Source organism: Beauveria bassiana (genome assembly GCF_000280675.1).
Source record: "Beauveria bassiana ARSEF 2860 unplaced genomic scaffold BBA_S00010, whole genome shotgun sequence".
NCBI classification, from domain to species: Eukaryota; Fungi; Ascomycota; class Sordariomycetes; order Hypocreales; family Cordycipitaceae; genus Beauveria; species Beauveria bassiana.
Genome location: NW_007930845.1, coordinates 366,213 through 393,421, shown reverse-complemented (window position 1 = coordinate 393,421; position 27,209 = coordinate 366,213). Strand labels below are relative to the sequence as shown.

Genomic DNA, 27,209 nt, shown 5'->3' with positions numbered 1-27,209 from the left:
TCGCTACCGCTACTCTCTCGCCTTGCCCGACACCTCAATACGCATCATCTGGGTCAATCTTGTCTTGGGGAGCCTTTACACACTCTGGTCTTTCAATTCCTCTGCTTCGCATCCCGCATTCCATTCTGTCGACCACACGCCAAATCTGCATATCCGAACATCGTCGGCCACCGTTCGCCACTGACATCCCTGCCCTCTTGTCACTTGATCGAAACCATCCCTCTCCTATCTCTCCATCCTGCCGTTGGGAACCCGCTCGGATATCGCACAACCCGCCCGCCCACGGAGTCCTCGGCTGCGTCGTACTATTTCACCCGAAACTGGCTGCCTTGTCGCACTCGATCACTTCGAACGTCGCTCATGCATCTTGCACCTTTCATGTCGCACTCGTTATAATCCCCCCAGAGCCTTGACATTCCGACAGAATTTCCTCCATCAATCACATCTCGCCAACATGTGTCGAATGATCGTGTTTGCCGGCACCTGCACCAGATGTAACGAGGCTCACACCTGGGAGGACCTTTCACAGGCTCTATTGTGCTTGGAAGCCAAAAACAACGGCGGAATCGGCGACTGTGCCAACGGAGTCAATATTGAACAACATAAATTTGACCAGGAATGCGACCGCTGTTCCCAAGAAGACGAGGGTCTTGGCGGCGTCGGCCTTTATGAATCGCCCCCAAAAATTGAGGCCAAGCGCGGCGCTACCCAAGATGCGACTACGTCAAGTTCTTCCAAAAGACAACGAACATGAGCGCAAATCTGCACTTAGATAAACCACCATTTCGTCTTTTCTGGAAAGCGCATATATACAACAAACCCATACGGATTGGAGCCCACAGCCCATTGAGCCGTTTTTATGAGAGCGGAACACAAGCCGCCAACAACCTTCTTTTCCACGATTTACATGACTTTTTATACCTCGGAAAAAATAAGCATTGGAGTATTGATGCATGCCTTTAGTTATCGACCGACTCCCATCTTCTTGGATCTACCTGTGGGCATGTCAGAAATGGCTGGCGGAGTTTTGTTTTTTTTTGTTCTTTTTTAGGTTTCTGTGTTCTCATTTAGGCATCGAATTAGGCAAAGCATATCGGACATCTTTTCTACTCTTCTTCAATTCAGGCATGCTATTTCTCTTTCCTCAACGGGTCAATCTCGATGACGTTGCGAGTATTTGGACGAGTTAGATTAGACCGCCACTCGTTTTGGAGACTGTTGAGCATTTCTTTAGCAAACATCAGCTACGTCGAGAGATGCAGTGCGACATTGGCACTCCATCAAGGCCAAACATGTATATTGACAATGACACATGTCATGTTTCGTGCATCATAATTTTTTTAACGATGCCGCCGTCTATGATAGTCTTTGCAAATGCATCCAGAACTCAGTGGTTCTATCCCCGTGACCCATGTACGCGTGTGCTCTCGTCTACACTATTATACACAATCTGTCTCGTATCTACTTTTTTCCGTTCTTCTTGGACTTTTTCGACTTGCTGCTGCTGCTGCTGCTGCTGCTGCTTTTGCTTTGCTTAGGCTGTTCAACCTTGGGGCCAGCTTTCGGCTGCTCAACATTCCGTTTGTCCTCGGCTGTGGGGACCTTGGGCTCTACTGGCTTCGCAACAACCACCAATGCATCGTTATCGTCCGCCTTGGTCAGCTCCGGATGCGGCGCCTTGGACTTGGGTAGCTTGACCGCACTCTTGTCTACCTTGCCGCCGAAGCGTGCCGCTGGCTCCTGCACACCGCTGCTGCTGCTGCGGCCACGCGTATTGGAGCTGCTTGCCTTGGCGGCCTCAGGGCTCGACGACGACGACGCCGCCGCAGCAATTGCGGCCTGGAGTGCTGCGCTGGTATCCGGCGTGTTGGGACGCTCGACAAGCTTTCCCTTGCCCTCACTGTCCTGCTTAGGCTTCGCTGCGGCACTCATCAAGGGCGCCGCGACGTCTATCTTGGCCTCTTTGGTAGCCTTCTCAGCGTCCTTCAGTGAATGAATCGCAGCCACTTCAAGATTCTCGGCGGCTGTGTTGACCTCCTTGCTGAGATTCTTCTTGTTGGCTTTGACCTCTATCTCTTGAGCGGTGCCGGTTGCATTGGCTTTTAGTTGCTTCACCTTAGCTTGGCCCTGTTCAATCGCAGCGTGCGCGTCAGCCTTGAGATCCCGAGCGTTGAGCTGCGCTTTTTCAGTGATAGCCCCAGACTGCTTCTTGATTTCTTCTGACTTGGCTGTGGCATTCTCTAGCGTACTTTGTGCGCTCTTGGAAACTTCCTGGGCCGTCTTTTCAACAGCTGCGATGGTGTCCTTTCCATCGCTCTTGATATCCTCTACCAAGATGCCAGCCTCCTCGGATATAGACTTTTCATTATCTACGAGACTGATTCGCTTGGCAACCGTCTCTGAGCTGATTTCGGCCTCCAGCTTCTCTTGGCTCCCGTCAGAGGCTTGGACGGCAATACTAGTAGCCGGTTCCTCTCCGTACCAAGATTCCTTGACAACACGCCAGTAACGCTCGGGGTGGGACATGGGAATGGCAACATGCGTGGCGTCCTCGAAGCGCTCCAGACGCACATTGAACCCGGCTTCCGCGGCTGAGCCTGCCTCGTGTTCAACATCGGTGGGCGGAATCATTTGATCTGAGGTACCGTACAGATACGTGCGGCGGACTTCGAATTCTTGGAATCGCGGATTCCGTATCGTTCGCGAATTGACGTTCTGCCGAGGTTGCAATACCGGCATGATGCGGTAAAAGAGCCAAATGGAGAATAGTACAGCGTGCACGGCGGGTGAGCACCAGCGCGGAAGTATCTTCATAATAGCTCTGGCCGTGTTGCGCCATCGAAATGTTCCAGGGCAGGAGTCGAAAATGAAGACGTGTTGTGGCAGAGTGAATTTCCCTCCAAGCGAGCGCTTGAGAGCGTTGTAGAGGAACAGCGTGCTGCTGATGCCGCCATTGGAAAAGGCATGGATGAGCACTCGCGGCGCTGTGGAGTTTCCGGTGAAGACGCTGCTATCATCGTCCTTGACCTTCTGCCTGGTCTCAGACTCGACAACTGCCTTCAAGATGGGCACCGCTGGGCGGATCTGCGTCCATGCCAAGAATGGCATTACAACATGCGTAAATGGACATTGAGCGACAAGAATACGGGATGTCGGGAAAATGACGCGATAGCCTTGAACATATTTGGCAATGTGGTTTTCTCTCGCACCCATCCATGTCGACAGCAAGATGAGCTCCGGATCAGCTCGCGAATTGCTGCTCCCAGATGCTATTGTGCTCGTTGTCGGCTCATAGTAAGTAACTGACGGGCTCAATCGTTGCATAAACCCCAGAGGATCCGCAGGGGTAGCCCTGTCATCAATATCGATGCGAGACATGATTCGTTTCTCTGAATGTCCGGCGACTGCCAAAAGCCTTTGTAATCGTCTCCGCGTAAACGTAGCCGATGAGCAAGTAGCCGAGAAATGATTTGTGGCGGCGATGCAGGATACCTCGAGATGACGGAGTATGACTTCATGCAGGATCAGCCAAGATGGTTCGAAATTCAAGACACAAGAGACCTGTACAGATTGGATCGAGCTGACGACGTGGCAAGCAAAATGCCATGTTCAGGAACGCCTTTGTAGCCGAGGCACAACGATCATTTGGTGGTGGGGCGAGCGGCATTCAATCTACTCCACCAGTTGTTTTTGCGGGTTACCGAGATAAAGTGCCCGGGGTATGCCATTGCTAATATCCCCATCAACGTGCCGTTTCTTTTGTCAATTATGGTTATCGGTATTTTGGCATCTGGCATAACGGCTAGCAAGGGAGATATTTCGACGCTGAAGTAAAATCCCGGCACAAGACTCAAAGCGCAGTAGAATTGCCCTACGTCGTAGCCCCGCCTGCCTGTTTAGTTCGTGTACATGTTGCATCAGATAATAGATCCCTGCAGCTACATCAGTTCGGTAATGCAGTTGTTCATCTCAATATACCGACTGATTCGAGTACATCGACTTTGGTCGCGACAGTACCATGAAGGACGGCCAGTTGCTGTCCCATCTCCTGCACCTTGATTAGTACCTCTGTTGTTGCGTCACACTGGTTTCGGCAACGGAAACGCCAAGCTGAACCAATTCAAAACAACACAACAACTTATATGCTTACCCATCCAGAGTCCTTGTAAGAGCTGCACACTTGTCAACTCAGGTTTGGCAAACGGACGGTAAAGTGGATTAAAGGCAAATGAAGTATGCCATTGGTGCCACGCTCAGCAAGCAATTCCATGTCCAACATCGCACACGCAATCCGCCCAAATTGATTACTTGTGTTAGCATCTTGAAATACTGGGTAGCTACCGATGAGTGCCCCGGCTATGGAATGGACGAGCTCTGACACTTGCCCCTTCAGCCGATGCGCGGGTTGATGGTGCACCGTCTCGCTTGCGTCATATCAATCTTAAACTCGATGAGGGTGACACAAAATTTGAGATAAAGCTCAATCACTGTCCAAAGCGCGGCGGTGTACTTGACTTGTTTTTTGTAATGACACATTTCGAAAGCCGAGTCGGTGCAATGATTGCTCCCTTCGCCAAAGCGATTGGGCCTCGAGGAAGTCGAAAGAGTCGCTAAGCGGGAACGCATCTCCTCGCCATATTTGTCTGCTGCAGAGAATCTGGCGACCTTCAGTTTCTGCTGTGCAAGGTCAGCTCGGCGGATGTACCCCGAAGCCTGGCTAACATCAAACATACGACACTAATCTGGCATGAAGAAGACGAAGGAGCGACAAGCGCGGATAGTGTACCTGCCAAGGTTTGCCTCCTTTGTCATCTGGAAACAATACCCGCGTCGGACTGACTGACTATCGCTTGCCAGCTGGCAAACGTCGCGGCCGGCTGCCCGGCCAAATGCAGGCCGCGAGGCGAGTTGAGCCAAGCCAAGGTAGACAAACAGCTCTTGCTTTCTACATAAATAACTGTTCTCCCTTTCCATCATCACACTACTCGAAAAAAACACAGATTCACTTCAAATCATTTGCAATCATTACAATAACTTTGGTAGCGCTGGTAGCATATTTGCCTCGCTAAATTCGTATATTTGTTCTCACCGTCGATCCACGAGTCCCGGATACCTGTACCTTTAGTCACCATGAAAGCAAGTATCCTCGTTTCGGCATTGGCCGTAGCCGCAAGCGGTATCAAGGAGCAGCGTCATGCCAGTGACTGGGATCTATCTCAGCCCATGAACGGCATCACCTTTGAACGGGTCAAGGCCGTTACCATGGCCAAGCCCGATCGTCCCACCCCCCGTTTTTCTCGTCTCAAGCACGTCGCAGGCAAGAAGGGAAATCATGGCACAATTTCTGCTCTTGGACGTGCTCTCCGCTCTACTCCCGGCAGTGTCAAGCAAACGTTCCAGAACATCTCATCTGTCGGTGCATACTCTACTCAGTACGCTATCCAATGTGGCTGGGATGGAAAGCCTGTGTGGCTGCTGTTCGACACCGGCAGCTCAGATACCTGGGCAGCCAAGTCGGACTTTGACTGCATCGATAGTGTTGGAAATTCCCACGACCAAGCTGCCTGTGGCTTTGGTACATCCTTGGTTGACGATTTTGGCCAGGGTACCATCGACGAGCTGCACTTTCTCCTCAGATACGGCTCCGGAGAGAAGATCTCTGGCCCCATGGGCTACTCTGACCTCAGCTGTGGTGGAGTGACCGTCACGAAGCAGCAGGTTGGCCTTGCAAACAGTACTTACTGGCGTGGCAACAATGCCACTGTCGGAATCTTGGGTCTTGCGTACCCTTCCATCACCAGCGCCTACTACGGTGAAATCGGGGATGAGGCCACTTGGAACGCCATTACTTATACCCCTTTCCTTACCAATGCAATCATTCAGGGTGGCCTCGATCCCGTGTTCAGTGTGGCCCTTTCCAAGAATTCCTCTGATGGTGTGCTTGCTTGGGGTGGCCTTCCTCCCATCGACTGGGTGCGGGGTGACTCTGCCTCGACGGATCTTATTGTGGTAAGGACTTTTCACTTTTGGTTCGGTCTGCTTTTCCGATATATCTAACGCTTACTAGGCAAATCTTATCGACCAAGCGGAAACTGCATGGAAGTATTCGTTTTACACCATCATCCCAGACGGCGTGCGCTGGGGTCAGACTACAGACGCGACCAGATATCCTTATATTGTTGACACTGGTACAACACTGATGTACCTCCCCCCTCGTAAGTTGACTTTGTACTCAACAGGTGAATCAAGCGCTAATATGAAGAAGCTCTGGCCGAAGCCATCGCCATGTCCTTTCAGCCACGCGCCGTTTACCTGTACCAATGGGGCATGTACTTTGCACCATGCAATTCGATCCCGCCTAGCTTTGCGATAACTGTTTCCGGCGTTGACCTTTGGATCAACCCTGCGGATATGATTTACCATGATCTAGTTGACCCACTGACTGGGTACTGCGCCATTGCCGTGGCAAGCGGCGGCCAGGGACCATACATTCTAGGAGATGCCTTCTTGCAGAATGTCGTGGCCGTCTTTGACGTTGGGGCAGCTCAGATGCGCTTCTACTCGCGGTAATGAGCTGAGGGGACGGTAGGCACACAGTGGTGATGGTTTGCGATGCTGGTATTGGAGATATAATATATTGGCCGCTGTGTTGCGACAAAGAGGTTTTTGTTAGTGGTTATGTTTTTGGTAGATGATTGAATTATAAGAATTAGCATTGTCGCTGAAGGTCGATTTTGTTTGATCGTCGACGCATTTGATACAACTGCCCGCTTTTAATGCACAATGTAGCCGCCCACTAGCAACGGCACCTAACTCAGGTAGTTGCGCTTATCGCTGGTAGCTTGCTGGCGGTGGACGTTGCGAAGTTGGCATGACCCGCTTACGCAGAGGTCTACAAGCTACATCTACACTAGAAAAGGTGCAAATCGAAAGAGCAGAGCCGTGTCGTGTATTCCTTGCATGTTTAACGAGGAAGACAGGCGAGCATACCAGTACAGTGTCTGCAAGTGACGACAACTCGATCTCTTCTCTACTGCGCCGAGAAGCAGCAGACATGACGAGGGGAGTGTCGGCTGGGCCTCCTGCGCCTACGGGCCGGGCAAGGGCGAATACCTACAGCATGAGCAAGGTTAGTCCAATCCTCAGGGTCTCTGTGGTGTTTTCATGTGTGCTTGTGTATTTCTGCAAGCCCGGTTCTTTTTGTCAAGTGGCGGGGAGTTCGGAGCGGTGAGCGTGTGTTGTGTCGATACCCAAGTGGGAAATGGCGATTTTTTTTTTCTCCTTGGTTCGCGAATGGCGGGAGTGGCAAGCGATCATGGCCTAGGAGGCAAGGAGTCTACCCTGCGGTTGTATGATCTGAGTATATGGTGCAGAATGCAAGGCCACGGATCGATCCACGAATATGGCGTGAAAACAGATGACACGAAAGCTGTGCCGTCGAGAGCCGCCAGAAGCCTCCAAGGAGAGCAGCCGTGACGGCGCAGTGGCGGTATGTGGACAGCACCTACCTCGGACAGACCCGGGACGGGCTGGGACATTGGTGTCAGTGGTGGAGCAACAACCGAAACCTCATTGCCTCGTCGGGGTTGTGGGCTGCGGTGCCTTGCAGCATCGGTCATGGGACCATGTTGCAATTTTCTTTATGAACGACGCCCGGTTCCGATACGAGAAAATTCGGGCTGTGCCTAGGCGCAGTACATTTGAGCAGAGGACTGTTGCTGGAGAATTTTCTGAGCTCTCTATCGGCCATTGACTTCTGGCTTGGAGCTGCATGAGGAAGAAAGAAATGCTGGAGGTGGGCAGAACTGCCGGATCTTGCAGGTGGTCGGTCGATTGCGAGATGAGAATCCGTGGAGAAAACGGCCAGCCCAAGGACAACGGTCCACTGAAGGCCGGGGTTGACGACGAAGAAATGTGTTCCTGGAATAGCACAACAAAAGCGGACAAAAGAGTAGAGATGAATTGGCTGCTCGATGACAATGGGACGAAGCAACGGAAAGATTTTATGATGAAGAACGTCTGTTTGTATCGAACTGACGTTTGCCATGAAGTCTTTCTGATGCGGGGCAATGGCTGCCAGTTGCGAGCTTTGCGTGGCTACCTACTTCTCTGCTAGCACTGGCCAAGGCGGCGGGTACCTACAGATGCTGCAGGATGGCTTTGCTGCCAAGGTACCCTTTGTGGCGGGGCACGAGTCTAGACTGCTGGTTCACTTGCCATTCTCATACTCATACCCGACCCTGGCCGTTTATTTTCGACGGCTTAGCTCGCTGCCAAAAGCAAAAATGGGTTGCCTCCTTCATCATTTCAGAGATTCGAGGGAGACGAGAAGATAAAAGGGCAAAAAGACAGCCGTGTTCTGGAATCGTGTGACACCGACAGGCCAGATATGTTCAATGCCTACCTAAGTACAGCACACTCTGGGGACTCTGCACCACTCCGCAGGGCTCTTTGGCCCACTGACGGTCCCCCGGAAGCCCCAGAAAAAACCTAAACCGAGGAACCGCTCCCGCCTCACGCGATCGATTCCTCCGTCAAAGCCATCTGTCCGCTCTGGCTTCTACTTCTTTTAATTTTCCTCTTTCTTTTTTTTTTTGACCTTCTGCTACTTAACCAAACTCGTCTCAAACACATCGTCTACTCATCTCTTCCCCAGCATTGCTATCTCTTTACCTCTTATCGCACTCTTTGCCATTCATCTCGTTTGCCCGTCATCTCTGCCAATACACTGCCGACCAGAAACCTTCATGTCTTTGCGCTCGCCCAAACGCCGCTTCACACACACCACTGCTTGCCAATAGATAGAAACGCCTGCCCGCCATGCCGGCAAAAGCTAACGGTGTCGGCGTTCAGGTCGAAGATACCAAGATATGTGTCGTCATGGTGGGCTTGCCCGCCAGAGGCAAAAGCTATATTGCACAGATTGGTGAGTGATGGTAGCCTGATATGGCCCCAGGGCATCTCATTCATATTCCAAGCTTGCTCGGCCGTGGCTTGGACGTTCTCGGCATTGTTCTTTTTCATTCAAACCGTTATTCTCATAACGCCGCTAACGCACCACCACCAGCCCAACGCTACCTCCAGTGGCTCTCCATCACAGCCCAGACCTTCAACGTCGGCAATTACCGGCGCAACGATGCGCCACATCCGACCGCCGACTTTTTCGACTTTAACAATGCAGAGGGCGAGCGAAAGCGCCGTGCCGCCGCCGAGGCCGCCGTCGCCGACATGCTGCGCTGGTTCCGCTCCGGCGGCGTCGTTGGCATTCTCGACGCAACCAATTCCACAAAGGACCGCCGCAAATGGGTCCACGACATCTGCACGGATAACGGCATCGAAGTCCTTTTTGTTGAAAGCCTATGCGACCAGGAGGAGGTCATTATGGCCAACATTCTTGATGTCAAGACCTCCAGCCCCGACTACAAGGATCAGGACCCGGATGAGGCGGCCAACGACTTTCGCCGGCGCATCAGCCAGTACGAAAAAGTGTACAAAACGATTGATGGCGACGCCGATGAGGGCGACTACACATATCTCAAAATAATGAACATTGGCAAGCAGGTCATCATCAACCGCATCCAAGATTACTTGCAGAGTCGCATTGTATACTACCTCATGAACCTGCACATCCGTCCACGCTCCGTATGGCTATCCAGAGTGAGTGTGCCTGCCTACTTAGAACGCAACAATTCACTGACATTTTGAAGCACGGGGAATCACTGTACAACCTTGACGGCCGAATCGGCGGTGATACAATGCTCTCGCCTCGCGGCCAGCTGTATGCAAAGAAGCTCCCCGAGCTAGTTCGCGAGTCAGTAGGGGTAAGCAGCATATACTCTCATACCGTGTAACGTAAACTTGTCCGACAACACAGCTAAAAAGACGTGACAGGATGACCGCCCCCTGACGGTCTGGACATCGACACTGAAGCGTACTATTGCTACCGCGCGCTGGCTACCCGTGCACTACAATCAGCTACAGTGGAAGGCCCTCGATGAGCTCGACTCGGGCGTCTGCGACGGGCTCACCTACCAGGAGATCAAGGACCGCTATCCGGAGGATTTTGTGGCGCGCGACGATGACAAGTACAATTACCGCTACCCGGCGGGTGAGTCGTACCGCGACGTTGTAATCCGCCTCGAGCCCATCATCATGGAGCTCGAGCGCAGCGAAGACATTCTCATTGTCACGCACCAGGCAGTCCTGCGCTGCATCTACGCCTACTTTATGAAGAAGGATCAGGCAAAGAGCCCCTGGATGAACGTGCCCCTGCACACCCTCATCAAACTTACGCCTCGCGCGTACGGCACCGAGGAGATTCGTTATGAGGCCAACATTCCTGCCGTCAGCACCTGGCGCGGCAAGGGCAGCACGGCCAAGCACGAGGCCCCTACGGGCGATACAATGTAACATCCAGGGATTCGGGAGCTTACCGATTATGACTTGAATAATGTGCATCGGAACGGGGCACGGCAAAAATGGGCTCAACACGGCAGGAATAGGGTTTGGTTTTTTATACATGCATTCGGTGTTGGGTTATTTTACGAATACAATGGCTTCAAGACAATGACGCATTACATCCTGAATAAAGAAGAAAGAAAAGGGCAAGATTCTTACCAGCAACCCAGCACGGCGCTCTACACCGTTCTTTCCGCTGCGTGATTCCGTGCTGTGATACCATGCCCTTTGCGTGATTCAGCGGCTTCTGAATTATTATAACTTGACAATATTTACCCTTTGTCGTCTCATTCTTGCTCACTTTTCTTTCTCTATATGACATTAACGGCTTCCCTCACCCACCGCACATCAGTTTCCTTTTCTTAATCTGTTGCCGCACGCTTGGAGCTTTTCCCGCTCTTCCTCTTCCTCCGGTTTCCGTACAACCTTTTCGTTTTCTGCCAACAGCATGTTCTATTACTTTCAGCCTCCGATCTTTGCCGTCGCCGCGCAACCTGCACTCTTGATCTCGCCGCAACCGCGCTGCGCCTACACGATGCAGTCCATGTCGCTCCTGGCGCCCCCGCCCGCTACCACGTTAATCCAGGCGCCGCAGCCGGTGATGCTGGCGGCGGCGCCCGTGTACAATGTGTTGGCGCCCGCGGCGATATGGCGATCCTAGCAGGATAGTCCTCCGCGCGGCGGCGGCGTGGGGAGGGTGTTGGGCGAAGTCGATGACGAGCAGCCGCAACAGCAGCCCTTACCGCTGCTCCCAGAAGCGCTCCCACTTCAACGGCTTCCCATTTCCATGCGCGTCGTGCTGCTCGTAGAAGGCGGTAGCTGCATCGTGCAGGACGTGCGGTACGCGGCCGCACCGGAGACCATGGCGCGGGTGCTCGCCGACGTGGGGTACGTGCTCTCGCAGCACGGGTTTGACGGCGAGGTCGGGAGAATGAGCCGTGGGGTTCTGAGGGTGACGAGCGGGCGCGAGCCGCCGGGCGTGCAGGTCGTGAGTGGAGGGGGGCGGCGCGTGTTGCTGCTGAGTCCGGTGGTGTGGGAGCGCAGAGCGGCGGCGGTGGAGGAGGGGAATGAAGAGCTGGGGGAGGCGCTGGGGGATGCGGCGAATAGGGGGGACTGGATGGTGTTTGTGCTGTCTGAGGAGGAGGGTGCTGGTGGGAGAGGTGCTGATGTAGAGGGCGGCAATGCTACACAAGACGGCAATACTGGACAAGGCGGGAATGACGGGCAAGACAGCAATGCTGGACAAGAGGCCAATGATGGTCAAGACAGCAACGCTGGACAAGACGCCAATGATGGACAAGGCGATCATGTGTCCTCTTCTCCTAGACTCGATAATCCGCCTCCCGGTTCCGGAGCCAACAGCCCACCTGCTAGCCACGGCAGTTCGAGAGGTAAATGTGCCTATCAGGAAACTCTTACCGGCTGATTGATTCTCTAACACGATGTCAGGTTCAAGCACGCCACCACCTCCACCGCCGTCGCCGCCAGCAACTTCGATAATCGTCTCTTGAGACGCGCGATTGATGAACCAAGGACGAAAGGCGCGCGCGGTCCCGGCCAGGTGACGGTCAAGGAGACCGGTGCTGCGCCGGACATCACCGCGAAAGGGACCGCACGCTCTGTGCCGCAGGAAATAAAAAGGTCATGAGGAAGGTGTTGGTGCATATCACATCTGTCGCTGCCCTCTCTCTAGCGGAAAAAGTCGTTGTGTTTGTTTCCTGGAAGGGGGTTTCATATCGACGATTGGACGAGCGAGGGAGATCTTTAATGGCAACATGTCCAATGAGTTGGAATGGAAACCAGGCGCAAGAGATTTTGCTTTGCTTTTCCGTTCATCAAGTGGTTTCTTTATTTTTTTTGTATCTGCTTGCACCACTTTGAAGTAATCAATGTAGGATGACAAAATTTTGCTGGGTTTCATGAATAGGATATAAATGATATATCTATTCCAACTTCAACAGGAAGTAGTCCCCAGTTCACTAACAAGGACGTAAAATAGGTGAAAAGCATTGTCCGAAAAGACTAATCAACAGCCAAGAATGTTTTTTGTTACATTGTACAAATAAGATGTAAAACACCAATCGAACCAGAATGCGCAAAAAAGTGGCAACGCAGTACTAAAGACAAATCAAGTCGTGAACAGACAAACAACGCCAGTTACCCAGAAAATTCAGACAAGTAAAAGTGCAGCCAGATAGTGTAATAATATAAACCACAGTGGCTGAAAGAACCAAAACGCTTCTATTCCGACATTGTCTTACTACTTTCCCCTCTCCATTCCTGCTCGATGCTTCCTCTTCTTCTTCTTCTTCTTCTTTTTTTTTGCCTTGCGTTCCGTATTCCTGCGGCCTTAGTAACCCGCTTCCCATTATTCGGCAAGAACACGCATCAACCCATCATCCATCTTCTATACCATGACGACGTATCGGGTCTAAGCCGTCATCAATCTTGAGAGTCTTGCAGGTTCCCCAACTCGACTCGCAGGCAGGGGTATCTCGAGCATACCGGCTTCAACAGTGTTGGCGGGAGAGACTCTTTTCAACCAACTTCCAATGCTTTTTGGACCCACGAATGAAAAACGTAAAAATAATAAACAACTGGAAAGCACAAGACTTGGCCCAAAAGTGTTAAGGGCCGGCCAAGAGCATCTTCTTCGTGTCCATTGTAAAACAAGTCAACCAGAACCCCAGGCTAGAGCAATTCCGCGAAGCAAGAAATAAAACCAAAACGAGGCCGCCGCCATGCTGTAAGTGTGCGCCGGGGGAACAGAAAAAAGGTACAAACGAAACGACGTCAAAACATAATGCTAGTGAAAAACAATAAGACACGCTGCAGGTGCCAAATCATTCTTCCTCAGGACGGGTTTGTTTTGACGCGTTTTGGCATGCGTGGAGTGGCTGGCTTATTTCTGTTGCCAACGCCGTTGATCTGCGACCCCGGCGTTCCCCCACCAGAGCCGTCATCTTCGATCTTAACAGCTGACGGCCGTCGGCGCTTATTCGAGGCCGGCGAGGTGTTGGCACTCGGTCCACTGGAGCTGGTTCCTTGCTGACTTTGCTGGAGCTGCATGCCCGGCGCCTGGATCTGACCGGGAGCTGGGCTGCCAATGTGGGGTGAGCCGGGAAGGTTCATGTTGGCCGCGGCCGGGCTAGCTCCCATGGGAAACTGGCTGAAGCTGGGGGTTCTCGGGGCACCCTGGGGTCCTTGGCCATTCATATGTGGCATCTGTCCCGGACCTGCGTTGATAAAGGTCGACACGTACTGGTCGAGAGCAGCGTAAGGACCGAGGCCGGGGTTGTTGTGGGTGAAATTGAACAGCGGATTCATCTGACCCATGACTTCTACTATCTCCAGGAACTGATAGACCGCTTCTGTGACACCCTGTCTATTGACGGCGGAATCTGGCAGATCGTTGAGAACATCCGGGGGCTGAGACTGCGGCGACTTAAGCTGCTTGCCCTTGCCCTTTTTAGACATTTCCGGCGACTGCTTAGCATCGGTCGAGTTGACCCTGTGCCACTCCTTCATCCAGACATGGGCCGGCTTGGCAGCATCAATAACCTGCTTGCGAGCGACAAACTCCTCGTGGCTAGTAGCCACGAACTCAAACAGCTCCATCCGTTGCTCGCTATCGAACAAGACTCGCAGACTGCCGCTCGATACCAGATGCGATCCAGTCTCAAACCAATAGATAAAGCTGGCTTTGGGGTTCTCGATCAGGTACGCGTCGGTAGATACAGGCCTGTCGATAGTTCCTTGTCCCAGTGTAAGCTGCATGGATTTGACGCCGCTGCCAAAGTGGGTATGGAAGTATCGGGCAATAGCCGGGAAGGTGATGTCGTATTGACGGGGACCAGTGTCTTCACCTTCGGCGCTAGCGTGAAGAGTGTGGCGGAAAGTAGCAGATCTTGAAAAGAAACGTGCAACCAGATCGTTCCAGTAAGTCAAGTCGTCTCTGCTTCGAGACCCCGGATAGCCGCCTAAGTGCTCGCTCAGCTGGGACAGCCTCATCAGGCATTGAGCCTTGATGTGCTCTCGACGTTGCTGCTGCATCATAGAATTGTTCATGGCTAGCTGCTGGGCGGCAGCGTTCATCTGATGCGTCAGCATGGGGTGTTGCTGAGGTTGCGGCTGTTGCTGAGGCTGGTGACCCGGTTGCTGTTGTTGAACTTGCTGCTGCGGTTGACCCTGGGTTTGCGGAGGTTGAGCTTGTGGCGTTTGCGCGACGCTGGGTCCCGGTGCAGGCGTCTGCTGCGGCGTGTGCTGACCAGTCGGGGCAGGAGTACCGGCCTGCGAGCCCTGGGCAGGCGTTTGCTGCCGCTGCTGAGCTTGACCAGCCGCCTGCTGCTGGGCCTGCTGTTGTGCCTGCTGCTGGGCCTGCTGCTGGGCCTGCTGCTGTGCTTGATGCTGAGCCTGCTGCTGTGCCTGGGCCTGTGCCTGGGCCTGAGCCTGAGCCTGAGCTTGTGCTTGTTGCTGACCAGGTTGGCCCTGGCCTTGGGGCTGTTGACCCGGTTGGCCTGGTTGCTGACCTTGCTGGTTCTGTTGCCCTGGCTGGCCCTGTTGTTGGCCTTGTTGACCACCTTGCTGCTGGGCCTGTTGGGCCTGTTGAGCCTGTTGCTGGGCCTGCTGCTGGGCCTGCTGCTGCTGTTGCAGATGTTGCAGCGCTTGCGCGTTCATCTGCATATGCTGGGCATTAGGCCCGCCCTGTTGCATCTGGTTTTGCGCGGCGTGCTGCTGGTGAAGCGCTATTTGTTGTGCCATAAGAGCGGCGTGCTGGGCTTGAGGATGTTGCATCTATGGGTGGGTTAGCCTGCGGTGGATGAGGGCTGCAGGTAATGAAAACTTACAGGGTTGATTCGACCGCCCTGTCGCAGCTGCTGCATTTGTTGCTGGGTCAGCTGTATATTCATGGGCATGCCATTGGCGGCCATGCCATTGCCACCCATGTTGTTGGGTGCCATGCCGCCATTCTGAGCCATAGCCTGCTGAGCCATCAAAGCCTGCCGTTGCTGCTGTACATAAACTTGCTGTTGACGCATTTGAGCTACAGCACCTGGGTTGGCAACTAGATGGAAGGTGGGACCAATAGTTAACAAACAGGTCAAATCAGGCAGGAAGCTGACAGTGTAGCTTACATTGGTTTTGCAGTTGTTGCTGCTGCAACGCCTGCTGCTGAGCAGGGCTCATATGCTGAAAAGCGGCTTGAAGATTATGATTTCCACCATGTTGCATGGCCGCCATCATGGCTGGGTTCATACCAGCGGGGTTTCCAGCGGCCATAGGATTGCCTGCAAACTGATGAGGCATGCCACCGCCAGGCGTACCTGGCTGTCCACCGTTGGCACTCATGCCCGGAGCCATGGGATGACCAGAAACGCCTGGATGTCCCATACCGGCGGGATGACCCTGAAAGTTCGGGCCCATACTCGTGGCCATCATAGCTCAACGAGCAGGTCGGCTATCCACAGGCAACGGATATCGACGAATGTGCTAGATGCTATGGCATGCACATGCGTCAACGGAGAGACGTCGAAGGCGAACGTGCGGCGCAACCGATAAATGAGATGTATGTGTGGCAGTGAATGATTGTCGTGCAAGATGAATGGCGATGAGAACGTGTCGGCGCGTGTGCTTCGGCGTAGGTCGCGGGCTCCGAGGGTTTGGGTCGTCCTTGGGGATGCGACCGGACGGGGGGTGGGGGCAAAGACGAAGAGATCGTGGTCGACTAGGAACAAGAATGTTTGTCGTGGAGGCAAAGAGTGAAGTCGCGACGAGAGATGCCTGGATGCGTGACAAATGGCGTGACGGTGATACCAAAACCTGGCGCCACTGGACAGGGCCTGAGGCCAAAGGAGCACAGAGTGCGCGCGTGCGGATAGCGAGGAAGCGATAGTTCAACGAGGACGAGTGAGAGAAGAGGAGGAAGAATGAGAGGCACGTAGAGACGATGCCGTTGGGGATGCGCGGCGACTGTTTGAAGCCAAGGCCGGCAATGGGGTGAGAGATGTTGGCTGGCGATGGGCGCGGATAGGCAAAGCAGATTATGAGGGGGTCAGGAAGAGCCAGTATCGGGGAAAAGGCTGAACAGGCTTGGGCTTGGGGGGCCGCTCTCCGTGGGCAGCTAGATCACCCAGGCAAAGGTAGCCTTTTCAGCAGCCAAGCAAAGTACCCGCGCTGGGCCACAGGCGCTAGGAATACTGTATCAGTGCTAGGCCCCCGAAAAGTCCAGGGGTGGTGTTTAAGAGGTAGGTAGGCAGGAAGGAAACAAAATGAATCAAGGTGGCAAAAGAAGAAGAGAAAACGGTCGAATATCACTGGTGGAGATATTCTTTGCTGTGTATTGGTAGAAGCAAAGATTTTTGCCTGGTTCAACAGAGGGAGAAAAAAATTGAGTCGTACTGCTGGCTGGCTGGGCTTTCTGTGACGAGCGAGGTTCGGGCTGCTGCAGGCAGACGTCAATACAGTGATACCAGCTTAAGGTGAAAAACAGGCCACTGTAGCAAAACGCGCTGTTTTTCGGGGGCAGAGACGCTGGGACGAGCGCTAATGAATCGAGGTCACAGTAATAAAGAAGCGACAGCGACAGCAGACTAACACCAAGGCATTTTGATGGGCGAGATGACAGTGACCCTGAACTGACTAGGGTGGGCGCCCGCTCATCTCTTCCTCTTCCTCTCTCTCTCTCTCTCTTCACTCTGTCTTTGGGACCTGCCGCTCAAACGGGGTGCTGCAGGCGAGGCTATGCATATATCGAGTTTCCAGGCTCTGACGCTGTGACACGCGGTTTGTGTGGGCACGACACGACGATTTTTTTCTCGTCACTGGGCGTTGTAGGCGCCGGGTGGCTGGGAAAATCCCCCATGTCGTGGTCGCCCCGATAACAGCGCTAGTGCCGAGCTAGTCACCGCTGTACCGGGGGTTTTTGCCTATCAGTGTGCGCTTCCACCACCTTGTTGTCAACATGTCAGCAGGCCTCCAAACCATGGGTGACTCGTGTAGGAGAAAGATGATAATCGAAAACTCCATGTCGTGGTAACGGTTTGGCCTAGCTGCTTTTTTCCCACGTTTTTATAGCTATCGTTTTCGCGGCATTACACCCCATATCATGCCCTTTTCAACCCACACAAGCTAGTTAGTCCCATATCAAGCCCTTTTCTACCCACACAAGCTGACAAGCTAGTTAGTTACTGTCGTCCGCCTTGCCCGGGGGGGCTACGGGCGCTAACACTCTAAACAAACGGGGAGCCCACCGAAAACAGCCGTTCACGTGACAAGCACAGTGTCGGCGGAAACCCTGAAACTGTACTTTGGCACTGTTATTCATTAACCTCGAAACTTTTTTTTTTCTTCACCAAAATCTTCACTTACGGTACCTCACCCCTCGACTACCCCCAAACAACTCCTAACCCGGCCAAAGTCGATCTTTGACGGGCATGGATTGTTGATGAACGGAAGACTGCAGCTTTTTGCCACAGAAATATATCAATCGCAGTGCTACTGGACGCGAAACCTGCATGTTCATGGCCTGAAGAATGTTCTGTTTCTTGGTGAAAAGCTGCAGCTGGGGGTCGGTCGAGATGTTTTCTTTCTGTCTCTTGCATTGGGGGATCTGTTGAGGTGTCTGCTTCTCTCTTCTCGCTGATGTCCTCTTCATGGTAAGCTTTTCCTCATGCTCACTTGCACCCTCGTCCTGCTTCGCTCCCAATCGCATACCGCCATTGAATGATGACAATCATACACCTCTTCTTTTCATATCTGAATCGACCATGAAGAAACATTCGGGTCCCCCTCGCAAGGGACCTGTTACTTGCCAGTATTTCCTGTCTGACTTGTCACTCGGTTTGCACTTTGAAACAACGCTGCAAGACTGCAATTTTTCTGATCGAGACTTGTGCTAACAACAAGTCTTCTAGATTCCTTCGATGCCTTCATGCGATCACGATGAATACTAATAGCAGTCGACTGCGGTTATGACTTGCTCGCTAACGTAAGTTAAAGACAATTTTCTTCCGTCTGCCATTGTCTGTTTTCTTTTTCCCCCACGGTGTTTTCATGATGAAATTTCCCATTGATTCGCAGTTTCCACTCGAGTCCCATAGAGCCAATTTGGGATAAATGAGGGTATAATCTTCCTTGGATGTCTGATCTTGCACCTTATCTGTCTTTTTATTCTGCTTCACTTCATGATGTACAAAGTTCCTCCGCTAACAAGCGCAAAGTCTGCAGGACCCCGCCCATACATATTCCAGGATACCCATATCAATATATATGCATATTCAAATGTTGCACTCCCCTTCAATAAAAATTTCGTGTAATCGTGATCAGATTCTTAAATAGTAAATGTAGACGCGCCACGGTACTCTGCAGATAACTACTCGTATTTGCCAGCCCACTTTACTGCACATGCTGCGCGTGGTCTCGCAGCAAGACGTACACAAGCTTGTGGATTGGCTTATCGAGCACCATGATCTGATGAACATACTCGGTCCTGTATGATGCTGTCTGTACTTATCGGTTTTTGTTTTATACTGAACGCGCTATGTAAACGTCCTGAGGCTGCGAGCAGGCATGTTGGTCACGTTCGGGTCAGTTGCGAATTACTATTTGTGCTAATAAGCTACCATCACACATTTAAATACCTTGTACCGCGGCTCTGATAACGCGTCAACATACAGGACAAATCAAATGCGCCCCAGCTGAATTTAGTCACGATCAATATTTAGCATACTAATATTACTTTGTATTCAGGTACAGTCACATTTACCAAGTAATACCGCTGCAGCCGGCTATTCAAATCACATCGCCTTCATAATTGTCTCCTAACCTATACCTAAAAACGCCAAAATCCTCCCGACCAAGCCCATACAACGCCCATACCTCACCTCACGTACATGCATACACAGTGCCCCTACACCACACGCAGCTCCTCGCGGATCTCATCTCTGCGCACTCGCCCGCCCACCATGCCGCGTCTATTCCTGCCGGTGCGGCCGCGGCCGAGCCAGTTGAGCTTGAGCATGCGGCACAGCTCCGCCATGCGTCTGCTGCCCTCGAGCTCAGCGTCGCCAGCAACGCCCCCCGCCAGGCTCGCGAGCACGCTGACGCACTGCAGCATGCGGCCGACCATGTCGGTGACCTGCTTCGAGTCCTCGACATTTTGCTCGCGCACGCTGCTGAGCACCTGCGCGTTCGACGGCGTAAACGGCCGCAGGGCCGCGCCACCCCCGCTGCCGCTGCTCCCGTACGACACGTTGCTGACGGCGCGGCTGCGCCCGCCGCCCGACGATGACCCGCGGTCGTCGCCTCCGAGCAGCGTCGTGCTGTTGGAGTTGTAGGAGCCCACGGACAGCTCGTGCGACATGGCCGTGCCCGGGCGCATCAGCGGCGGAAAGTACTCTGGCGGCGAGGTTGACATGGCGGCAGCTGAGTCTGCGGGGGAGGACAGAGCCATACCAGCGAGAGACGAGGGCAAGAACTCGAGAGACAGGCGCGAAAAGATAGTCTTGAGCGTCTCGTAGCGCGGAAGAATGACACTGTCGCGGTAGGCAGCGAGCACAAGTCTTCGTGTATCAAAGACGACGGTTGCCGGCGTCGGTTTCGTAATATTGTCTTTGGTTGCGGATACCGATCCCCAAAAGTCGCGAGCTTGCTCGTAGGTTAGAATGGTACCGCGGCCAGCCACTTCTAGCTCGAGCGGCACAAAGACGGCTTGTAGATATGGTAGAATAGATGTAAAAGTAAAGAGCCACATTTCGACTAGTGTTGGGATGAATCTGTCCTCCGGCGCTTGACGAAGCGTATGATCTAAGAAAGAGAAACCCTTGGCAAGAAGTTCCCGCAGGTCGTCGAGCATGCTCAAAGGAGATCTCTTGAGGATGCATAATTGAATATGCATCTGCACAATGCGGTTGATATCTTCCACTGGTAGGCGCAAGTCTTCGCCCTGAAACACGACCACCAGTAGCGATTTCAGAAATGGCCAAGCCTCGTCCAAAGTAGAAGGAATATGTAGCCCAAGTCGTGCAGCCTCAGACGTGTCGCACAGAGTGCTCTGCTGCGATAGTGACGGGAACGGGATCGTGCCAGATATGTCGCCAGTAAGATTGAGGGACGACTCATTGTCTTGGCGACTATCGGAGCGATCACCGTACTTCTTTTCCTTTCTTGATTTGGAAAAGCCAGACGTTGACAGGCCGACGCTAGACGGTAGGTGAAAGCTGTATAAGCTGCTGGGCGCACTGGGATCAGTGGGCCGCGAATTACTAGCAGCAGACGATAAAGGCAAATGATACTCGTCCTTGAGCTTTTGCTTCTGCCGGGAAAGAAAGTGATGCCGCTTTTCTTTACTCTTTTCTTCCACGTTAGCCGAATCGGCGGGCCGTATCGTGGCTGAGGACGAGTTTGTCAAGCTGTACAGCGAATGCGCTGAAGAGTCGACCAGGCTGGTTGTGCTAAAATTGCCGCGCTGAAGCGCCGACAGCGCGGAGCCAATCTTGCTTGGGCTCGGAAGCGCCTTGTCCTTGCCCTCGGACTTGGCCGCGCTCATCTTGACGGGCCGCGAAAACAGCTTCGCCTTGGCTTTTTCTGACTTGGAGAGCGGCTTCTCTGCATACGACGCGGGAATAGGCGGAGGCAGAGGCAGCATGGGTTGCGGCGAGTTGGCGTCGCGCGGGGAGCTGTGGCCGGACCTGGGAAATACGACATTGGCGGCAGTAGTGGCCGCGGAGGACGCCGTGCTAATGTACAGTCCGCCTGGGGGCCCAAAGCCGCCATCCCGCGGCGCGCTGGCCTCGGTCAAGCTCAGAGTGGGCGGGCTGGTGGGCATCCGGCTACCACTGCCTCTCCGAGGGCCGTCGTTACTTTCGATGGGAAACGGCACTGTTTGTGAGCGTTGGCGGTTGTGCATGGTATTTTGATGCGACATGACGGCTGCCTGGGCGGCAATCTGGCTCGCCGACAAGGCGCCTTGCTGGGGCGGCTGAGGCGGCGGCATGCCGACCTGTGATAGGTTCGAGCTGTTCGTTGAGGGCAGCGAAGGTTCAAACATGCCTTGCGTGGCGATGTTCTTGCGGGATTCCGTCTTATGCAGCGTGGGCGAGCCGTGAGTGACAACGCGCGGAGAGCCCGGGTTGGGGCGCGAGAAGGAGAAGCTGTGCAGGCTGGAGTTGCTATTGTTGGCGTGGGAGGTGAAGTGGGAGTAGATGGGCGTGCCCGGCGAGGCGACGCGCTGGCGCGACTTGTTGACGTTGATGGAGGAAGCACCGGTCGAGGAAATTGCGGCGGCAGTAGCGGCCGCGCTGCTGGCGCTGTCATCGGATGCCGACGTAGGCGACTCGAGCCGCAAAGGCGGCGGCGGGCGGCGGGAGAGCGAGACGGGGCGCTGCTGCTTGCCATGCAGAGCGGCGGTAGCGGCGGCGGCAGACGAGGAGGACAAGGAGGGAGTTGAGGGCGACGCGGTGGCGTGAGAGGCCGAGGTGAGCGGTGAAAAGCTGCCCGGCGCTCGCCCGCGTCGGCCGGACGTGGGCGCCCCGGGTCCCTGTGCAGGCTGCATCGTCGCAACGGGGAGTTTGGGTACGGTACTAATCGCGGCAGGAGTGGAGGACCTCGAGTTACATATTGTATCAGGCAGCGGCGGCCATGCGACGATTGGCAAGCGTTAGTGTGAGAACGGTTGGTTGGGCTGCTCGCCCTTCAACAACATTGGGTGGTGAGAGGCAAAGGTTTCTCAGTTGGCGGGGTTGCAAAGGACGATTCCCGGCGTACTTGGAGGACTGGAATTAAGCGACGGCGACGATGGGGATTTGAGTAGAGAGATGCGAGTGAGGAGTAGTAATTGCTCGTTGATGGGGTTATCGATGTGCTGGAGGGTGTAGGTATGGAGAGGAAGAAGTTGAGATGGGCAAACAAACTAACGTCAGTACCTACAAGGGCTCAGGCTCAACCTTGAAACCCACTGCAGTTAGGTATTTAGGTAGGTAGTCTGTGCGCCAGCTGGCAGGGACCCCAGCTCAGATCCCGGAGAATGGAGGGCAGAGTTGAAGCCACCAAGCTACAGGGTTCTGTCCGATGGTGATGTGGAGAAGAATGCCGAGGGCATCTTCTAGTGGAGAGGATATTGCTGATAATTTGTGACTGTTATGATGATGCATAATTGGTCTTGTTAAAAAATCCCATCTACTGGAGCTGTCGCCGGCTTGATTCCGCGGGGAGCTTGGGCCCGCTAGAGGCAGCCAGTATTAACATGGGCCCTTTGCCATGAACCCCGCGCTAGTTGCAGCCCAACAGGGGTACCCGGAGCTCTGGAAAAAAAAACTCCGACTAGGCCATTTTCAACTCTCACTTTTTTCTCAAAATCTCTTCCAAAGACAAAAAAGGCCGACATCGTGGTTCAATCATCCTCCTCCGAGGACAAAAAAAAAAAGAGAAAAGCTCAAGGAATAAAACATTCGATTTACAGTCAACATGTCCCAACCAGCCCCCACAACCGCCAACACCCTCACGGCCAGCTACACCTCCCCCACCAACGAGGCCTTTGCCATCACCACCACCTTGCCCTCCTCCTCTTCCTCCGACAAAACATCCCATCTCAGCGCGCTGCGGGACGCCGTCGCCGACGCCCAAGATACAATCAACAAGGAGCTCACGGCGCGGATGGAAGAGGACAAGGCGCGTGACGCGAGTGCGGCGGCTGTCGACGACGCCAAGGAGGAGGAAAACTATGGCGAAGAAGTGCAAGAGGGGGATGATTGATGCAACTACATGCAAAGGAAATGTGGCAAATAGGGAAACTCTCTTGTCTATCCGGGAGTAGCCGTGGCTATGTTATAGAGCATAGAAGAAGAAAAACGACGAAACACATGGTACACTAACGGCGTGGGGGGTATTTGCGCGGGCATTACATTGCATCATGGCCCTTTTTCCCCATTTCTTCCAACAACGAAAAGGCACAAGAGCGGATATTTACTAGTGCCGGGCCCAGCTCGGCGTCTTCGGCCGCTGCTCCCCTCCCACACTGCTCAGGCATCCCCAATGCACGACCGTGTTATCCGGCATTACCGCCACTACGCTGCCGCCGACGCGCATGCCGCCACCCAGCCGTCGATGGCATACGACACACAGCCGCTCGTCCGTAATGGATACGTGTCTGTTGCGTCCCTTGGCGCCATTCTCCCCCACGTGCAGCGCCGCCGCCACGGCGATGCCCTCGGCCTTGCGCAGCGCCGCCACCACCTGCGCCTCGTTGACCATGCTGTTGGCCGAGCGGATGCGCCCGCGAAAGTACGACTCGAGCGCGCTCACGGGCAGGTCGTCGGGGATGAGACTGAGCGACGATGCCGCAGGGAGCCGCGCGCCGTGTTTGGATAGGAGATCGAGCGCAGGCTCGAGCTGCGGCTTGTGCGGTGACGATGGCTGGAGGTATAGAGAAAGGAGCGTGTGGTAGATGTTTGGCGTGTCGTTGTCATCGTCGTCGCCGTCGTCGCCGTCTTGAGATGTGTCGTTGGCGGACCGAGGAAGAGCTTGTCGCTGGATACGATTACAGTATCTAGACGTAGTTAGCGAAAGTGAAATACATGCGCCTCTATAGTTTTCAGCCTACTCTTCTGCCTTGGCATAGTTTTGCATCTTGAAAACAAGAATCTCCAAGGCCTGCTTGTGTTGTCCCATGTTGCTCAGCACCACAGCCTGTGCCTCGTAAAAGGACGCGTCTAGTCTTGTCAGCATCTGACCCTAGCCAAATTCTGATTTTGCACTTCTTACCATTCCTGGGAATCGTGGAAAACGCCTTGCCGAGACTGTACACAGGATTCGGTGCTTGCAGAAATTTGAGAAAGCGCTCCATCAGCGGCTCCCACTCGTCGTCACTATGCTTCAACTCCACCAACGCCGAGATGTACAGCTCCACGAGTCTATTGTGCAGATCCGCCGTAGCATCGTCCAGCTCCATGATGACGTGCTCGAGGTACTGTCGCTCCAACGCCGTGTCTACCGTCCGTAGAAACGCCGACACGCGCTCCCGGGGTAGCGTCTCCGCATTCTCCGTGTCGCCCGTGAAAACCTCCATGGCAAACGCCGGGTTCACACGCAGCGTCCATCCCACATTCTCCAGAATCAGGTCAATCTCCGACGACGGCATGTTTTGCAGGTACTGGATGGTGCGATTAGGACCGTGCAGCGCCGGCGCGCGCTCGTCCGGCTTGGCCGCGGCGCCAAACTTGACGAGAAGCGCCAAGGCTTCCCTGTGCAGCTTCTTGCCGTAGAAAAAGTCAATGAGCTCGTTGTAGCGGTCTTGCTCCACGAGCTTCTCGTTGACCACGTCGGGGTCGCAAAAGTTGGGGATGCGAAAGAGCGAGCTGGCGAGTGAGGGCTGCGAGAGCATGTAGGCGCGAAACAGCGTCGTGTCAACAAGACGAAACGTGCGTTGGAGCTTTTCCTGCAGTTGCGCTTCGCTTTCATTCGGGCCCATTCGGAGAAAACGATCTGTAGGATCTTCGCCCGGCGTCGAGTCTATGGGCTTGAGGAGTCCGGTGGCGGGGTCAATGACACGCTGCAAACGTGCACGCGTGCCGGCCAGATATCCGTTGAGCTCAAGGACAGCCTTCATCAAGTCTATACCTTCAAGAGGCTTGTCCACCGCGGCTGCCGAGTCTGAGGAGTCCTTCTCGTCCGGGACGTCTGAAGCTTCCCTTTTCACTGACAATATCGACGCTGCATCTGCAGCCGTTCTACGTTGTGATCCTCTAAATAAACCCGCGAATCGACCGACGGTCGAAGTGTTCTCACCAGCATCCTCAGACTTGCGCTGTGTTTCGACACTGGCTCGGGGTACCGTATCATCGGCATCGTTCGCCTTTTTAGGCTCTTCTTTGCCAGCCCATTTGGAGAGCTCGCCCGAGATGATGGGCGGATATAGGGCCAACACTCGTTCCGGTGGAGCGTGGACAGTATCTTCATTGAATAAGTCCATTGCCTTGCGATACTTTTTCTCAGCAAAGAGCACCTCAGCCTTTTGCATCTTGACCTCTCTCAATGTGTCCGTCTTGCTCTTGAGCAGCGCGTCCTCCAGCAGATTGAGGAGGCTAATCGCCTCGTCATAGTTGCCAGCATCAACCAGCTCCTTGACTTGCGCGTCGTAATCTGTGGCACCCATTTTCCAGACACATCGTTCACTAGAGATGTGAAATCCCTTGCCGGCATGCGCTAGGCTCACATTCGGAGGCGGAAAGTATAGCTGAGCTGCACCAGGGAGCGATATAGTCTGCACAAGTGAAAGAGTCTCCGGATTTCGCACTTCTAGTGACCCCTTTGCTGGTGGCTGCAGAGCCACAATGTACGGATATGAGTAGCCTATAGACTCTGGCGCCGTCGCCCAAGGGATTTGTCGTTTGTCCAGCGGCTTGCCCGCGTCGTCTATGAATAGCGTATTGATATCCTTTGCCAGGAGAACTTGGCCATCAGCTAGCTTGGACGCCAACGGCTTCGGCATGTAACCGCCCAGGCCCATGTAGCCCATACCCGCACTGCTGACCGCGCCGAAGCGGCTGCTTTGTCCCGCCGCGCCGACCGTGCCTGGACCGGCGACATCTTCTACCTCGTGTGTGAGGGCATCAACCATGACGTAGCCGCCATTCATTCCGCACACAACCTTGGTAGCACTTGCCCACGTCACACTGCGGATCGACTCGGCGAGCACCACCTCGGCATTATCGCCGCCGAGTTCGCACTCGTGCCAGCTCCAGAGCAATAGACGCCTCTTGACAGAAACAGCGAGCCGCGAGATGATCTCGGGTATGCCTGTATCTGGGTCCTTGACGATGTTCGAGGTGACGGCGAAGCCCGAAGCGTTCTTGGTCTTGTCAAGAGTCTCAATCAGCTCGTAGGTCTGTAGGTCGTGCAGCGACACGTGGTAGTTTGACAGCGATACGATGGTGTTGGCCTCTTTAATGATAGCAAGCTGCTCGATGGCGCGCGTGGAAAACTTTTCGACTTCGCGCAGGAGGTCTGTCGGTCGTGAAGAGCCGCGCGAGGATGGGCGCTGCTGATGATCACTGTTGTTTCGGGGGAGGCTGCTCGAAACGGAGTTGCTGGCTGCATATCCATTTTCAATGACCGGGGTCGGATCGTTGAGTCTGTATATTCGAAGGGAGCCGGTGTTGAGGCCGACAAGAATGCGATCGCCTGTGAAGCAAAAGGTTACTCTAAGCCGGAGTGTGATGACGTCCCCGCCAGCTGTTGAGCTTGCGGAAGGCCTGATCTTCGATCCTGCATCGCTTTTGAGCCGTTGAAAGTTACGTACCATGTGCAAGGATCGTCTCTATCTTGGATTTGTCGCGCGGCCGCAGCTCAATGATCGGCCGCGCGGTAAAGGCAGAGAGCATGACGGGCGGGAGGGTAAGCTCCGAAGCTGGTCAGCCTGGGCTACCTCGGATCGACGAGCATCAGTATGCGGAGTGCAATGTGCAGTTAGCCAGCGTATGCTCCGAGATGGATAAAAGAGCCGTGACGGTCGAGTTTTTGGAAATTAAAGGAATCGCAGTTGTGTTCTGTATCGTCAAGAATCGGTTGCAACTTGTCAAGGACGGATGTCTCAGCGCAACCATCGACGTCAGGTGCCACTAAATACCTAATTAGTTGCGTCGTCCCAAACGTCAACGCCGACCGGGCTGGGCTAGGTAATGCTAAGCTTTCACTCCACAGCACCCAACTTTCAATTTACAGGAGCAACAATTAGTTTTCTCTGGCGGTTAATATAC

At 53.9% G+C, this 27,209-nt stretch overlaps 9 protein-coding genes across 9 annotated transcripts; 5 read left to right on the top strand and 4 right to left on the bottom strand.

Moving 5' to 3' along the window:
* Positions 1-454: 454 nt before the first annotated feature.
* BBA_04469 (uncharacterized protein) lies at positions 455-754 on the top strand (the record flags this gene model as incomplete). The annotated part of the gene is made up of 1 exon (XM_008599566.1): positions 455-754. One exon carries the CDS (start codon positions 455-457, stop codon positions 752-754), a length of 300 nt encoding a protein of 99 aa, XP_008597788.1.
* Positions 755-1,461: 707 nt separating this feature from the next.
* BBA_04468 (indole-diterpene biosynthesis protein PaxU) lies at positions 1,462-3,378 on the bottom strand (the record flags this gene model as incomplete). Its single annotated transcript, XM_008599565.1, has 1 exon — positions 1,462-3,378. The coding sequence occupies one exon, from the start codon at positions 3,376-3,378 to the stop codon at positions 1,462-1,464; it is 1,917 nt and encodes a 638-aa protein (XP_008597787.1).
* Positions 3,379-5,130: 1,752 nt separating this feature from the next.
* BBA_04467 (eukaryotic aspartyl protease) lies at positions 5,131-6,570 on the top strand (the record flags this gene model as incomplete). The annotated part of the gene is made up of 3 exons (XM_008599564.1): positions 5,131-6,009; positions 6,068-6,215; positions 6,266-6,570. The coding sequence occupies 3 exons, from the start codon at positions 5,131-5,133 to the stop codon at positions 6,568-6,570; spliced, it is 1,332 nt and encodes a 443-aa protein (XP_008597786.1).
* Positions 6,571-8,820: 2,250 nt separating this feature from the next.
* Positions 8,821-10,410, top strand: BBA_04466 (6-phosphofructo-2-kinase; the record flags this gene model as incomplete). The annotated part of the gene is made up of 4 exons (XM_008599563.1): positions 8,821-8,926; positions 9,068-9,657; positions 9,708-9,821; positions 9,892-10,410. 4 exons carry the CDS (start codon positions 8,821-8,823, stop codon positions 10,408-10,410), a joined length of 1,329 nt encoding a protein of 442 aa, XP_008597785.1.
* Positions 10,411-10,906: 496 nt separating this feature from the next.
* BBA_04465 (uncharacterized protein) lies at positions 10,907-11,969 on the top strand (the record flags this gene model as incomplete). Its single annotated transcript, XM_008599562.1, has 3 exons — positions 10,907-11,056; positions 11,120-11,849; positions 11,908-11,969. The coding sequence occupies 3 exons, from the start codon at positions 10,907-10,909 to the stop codon at positions 11,967-11,969; spliced, it is 942 nt and encodes a 313-aa protein (XP_008597784.1).
* Positions 11,970-13,311: 1,342 nt separating this feature from the next.
* Positions 13,312-15,897, bottom strand: BBA_04464 (PTAB protein; the record flags this gene model as incomplete). Its single annotated transcript, XM_008599561.1, has 3 exons — positions 13,312-15,252; positions 15,306-15,523; positions 15,594-15,897. 3 exons carry the CDS (start codon positions 15,895-15,897, stop codon positions 13,312-13,314), a joined length of 2,463 nt encoding a protein of 820 aa, XP_008597783.1.
* Positions 15,898-19,366: 3,469 nt separating this feature from the next.
* On the bottom strand, positions 19,367-22,009 carry BBA_04463 (HbrB-like protein; the record flags this gene model as incomplete). Its single annotated transcript, XM_008599560.1, has 1 exon — positions 19,367-22,009. The coding sequence occupies one exon, from the start codon at positions 22,007-22,009 to the stop codon at positions 19,367-19,369; it is 2,643 nt and encodes an 880-aa protein (XP_008597782.1).
* A 911-nt stretch (positions 22,010-22,920) lies between these two features.
* Positions 22,921-23,208, top strand: BBA_04462 (uncharacterized protein; the record flags this gene model as incomplete). Its single annotated transcript, XM_008599559.1, has 1 exon — positions 22,921-23,208. One exon carries the CDS (start codon positions 22,921-22,923, stop codon positions 23,206-23,208), a length of 288 nt encoding a protein of 95 aa, XP_008597781.1.
* Positions 23,209-23,421: 213 nt separating this feature from the next.
* On the bottom strand, positions 23,422-26,834 carry BBA_04461 (vacuolar sorting protein 39 domain 1; the record flags this gene model as incomplete). The annotated part of the gene is made up of 4 exons (XM_008599558.1): positions 23,422-24,001; positions 24,056-24,164; positions 24,217-26,634; positions 26,753-26,834. The coding sequence occupies 4 exons, from the start codon at positions 26,832-26,834 to the stop codon at positions 23,422-23,424; spliced, it is 3,189 nt and encodes a 1,062-aa protein (XP_008597780.1).
* Between the last annotated feature and the right edge of the window lie 375 nt (positions 26,835-27,209).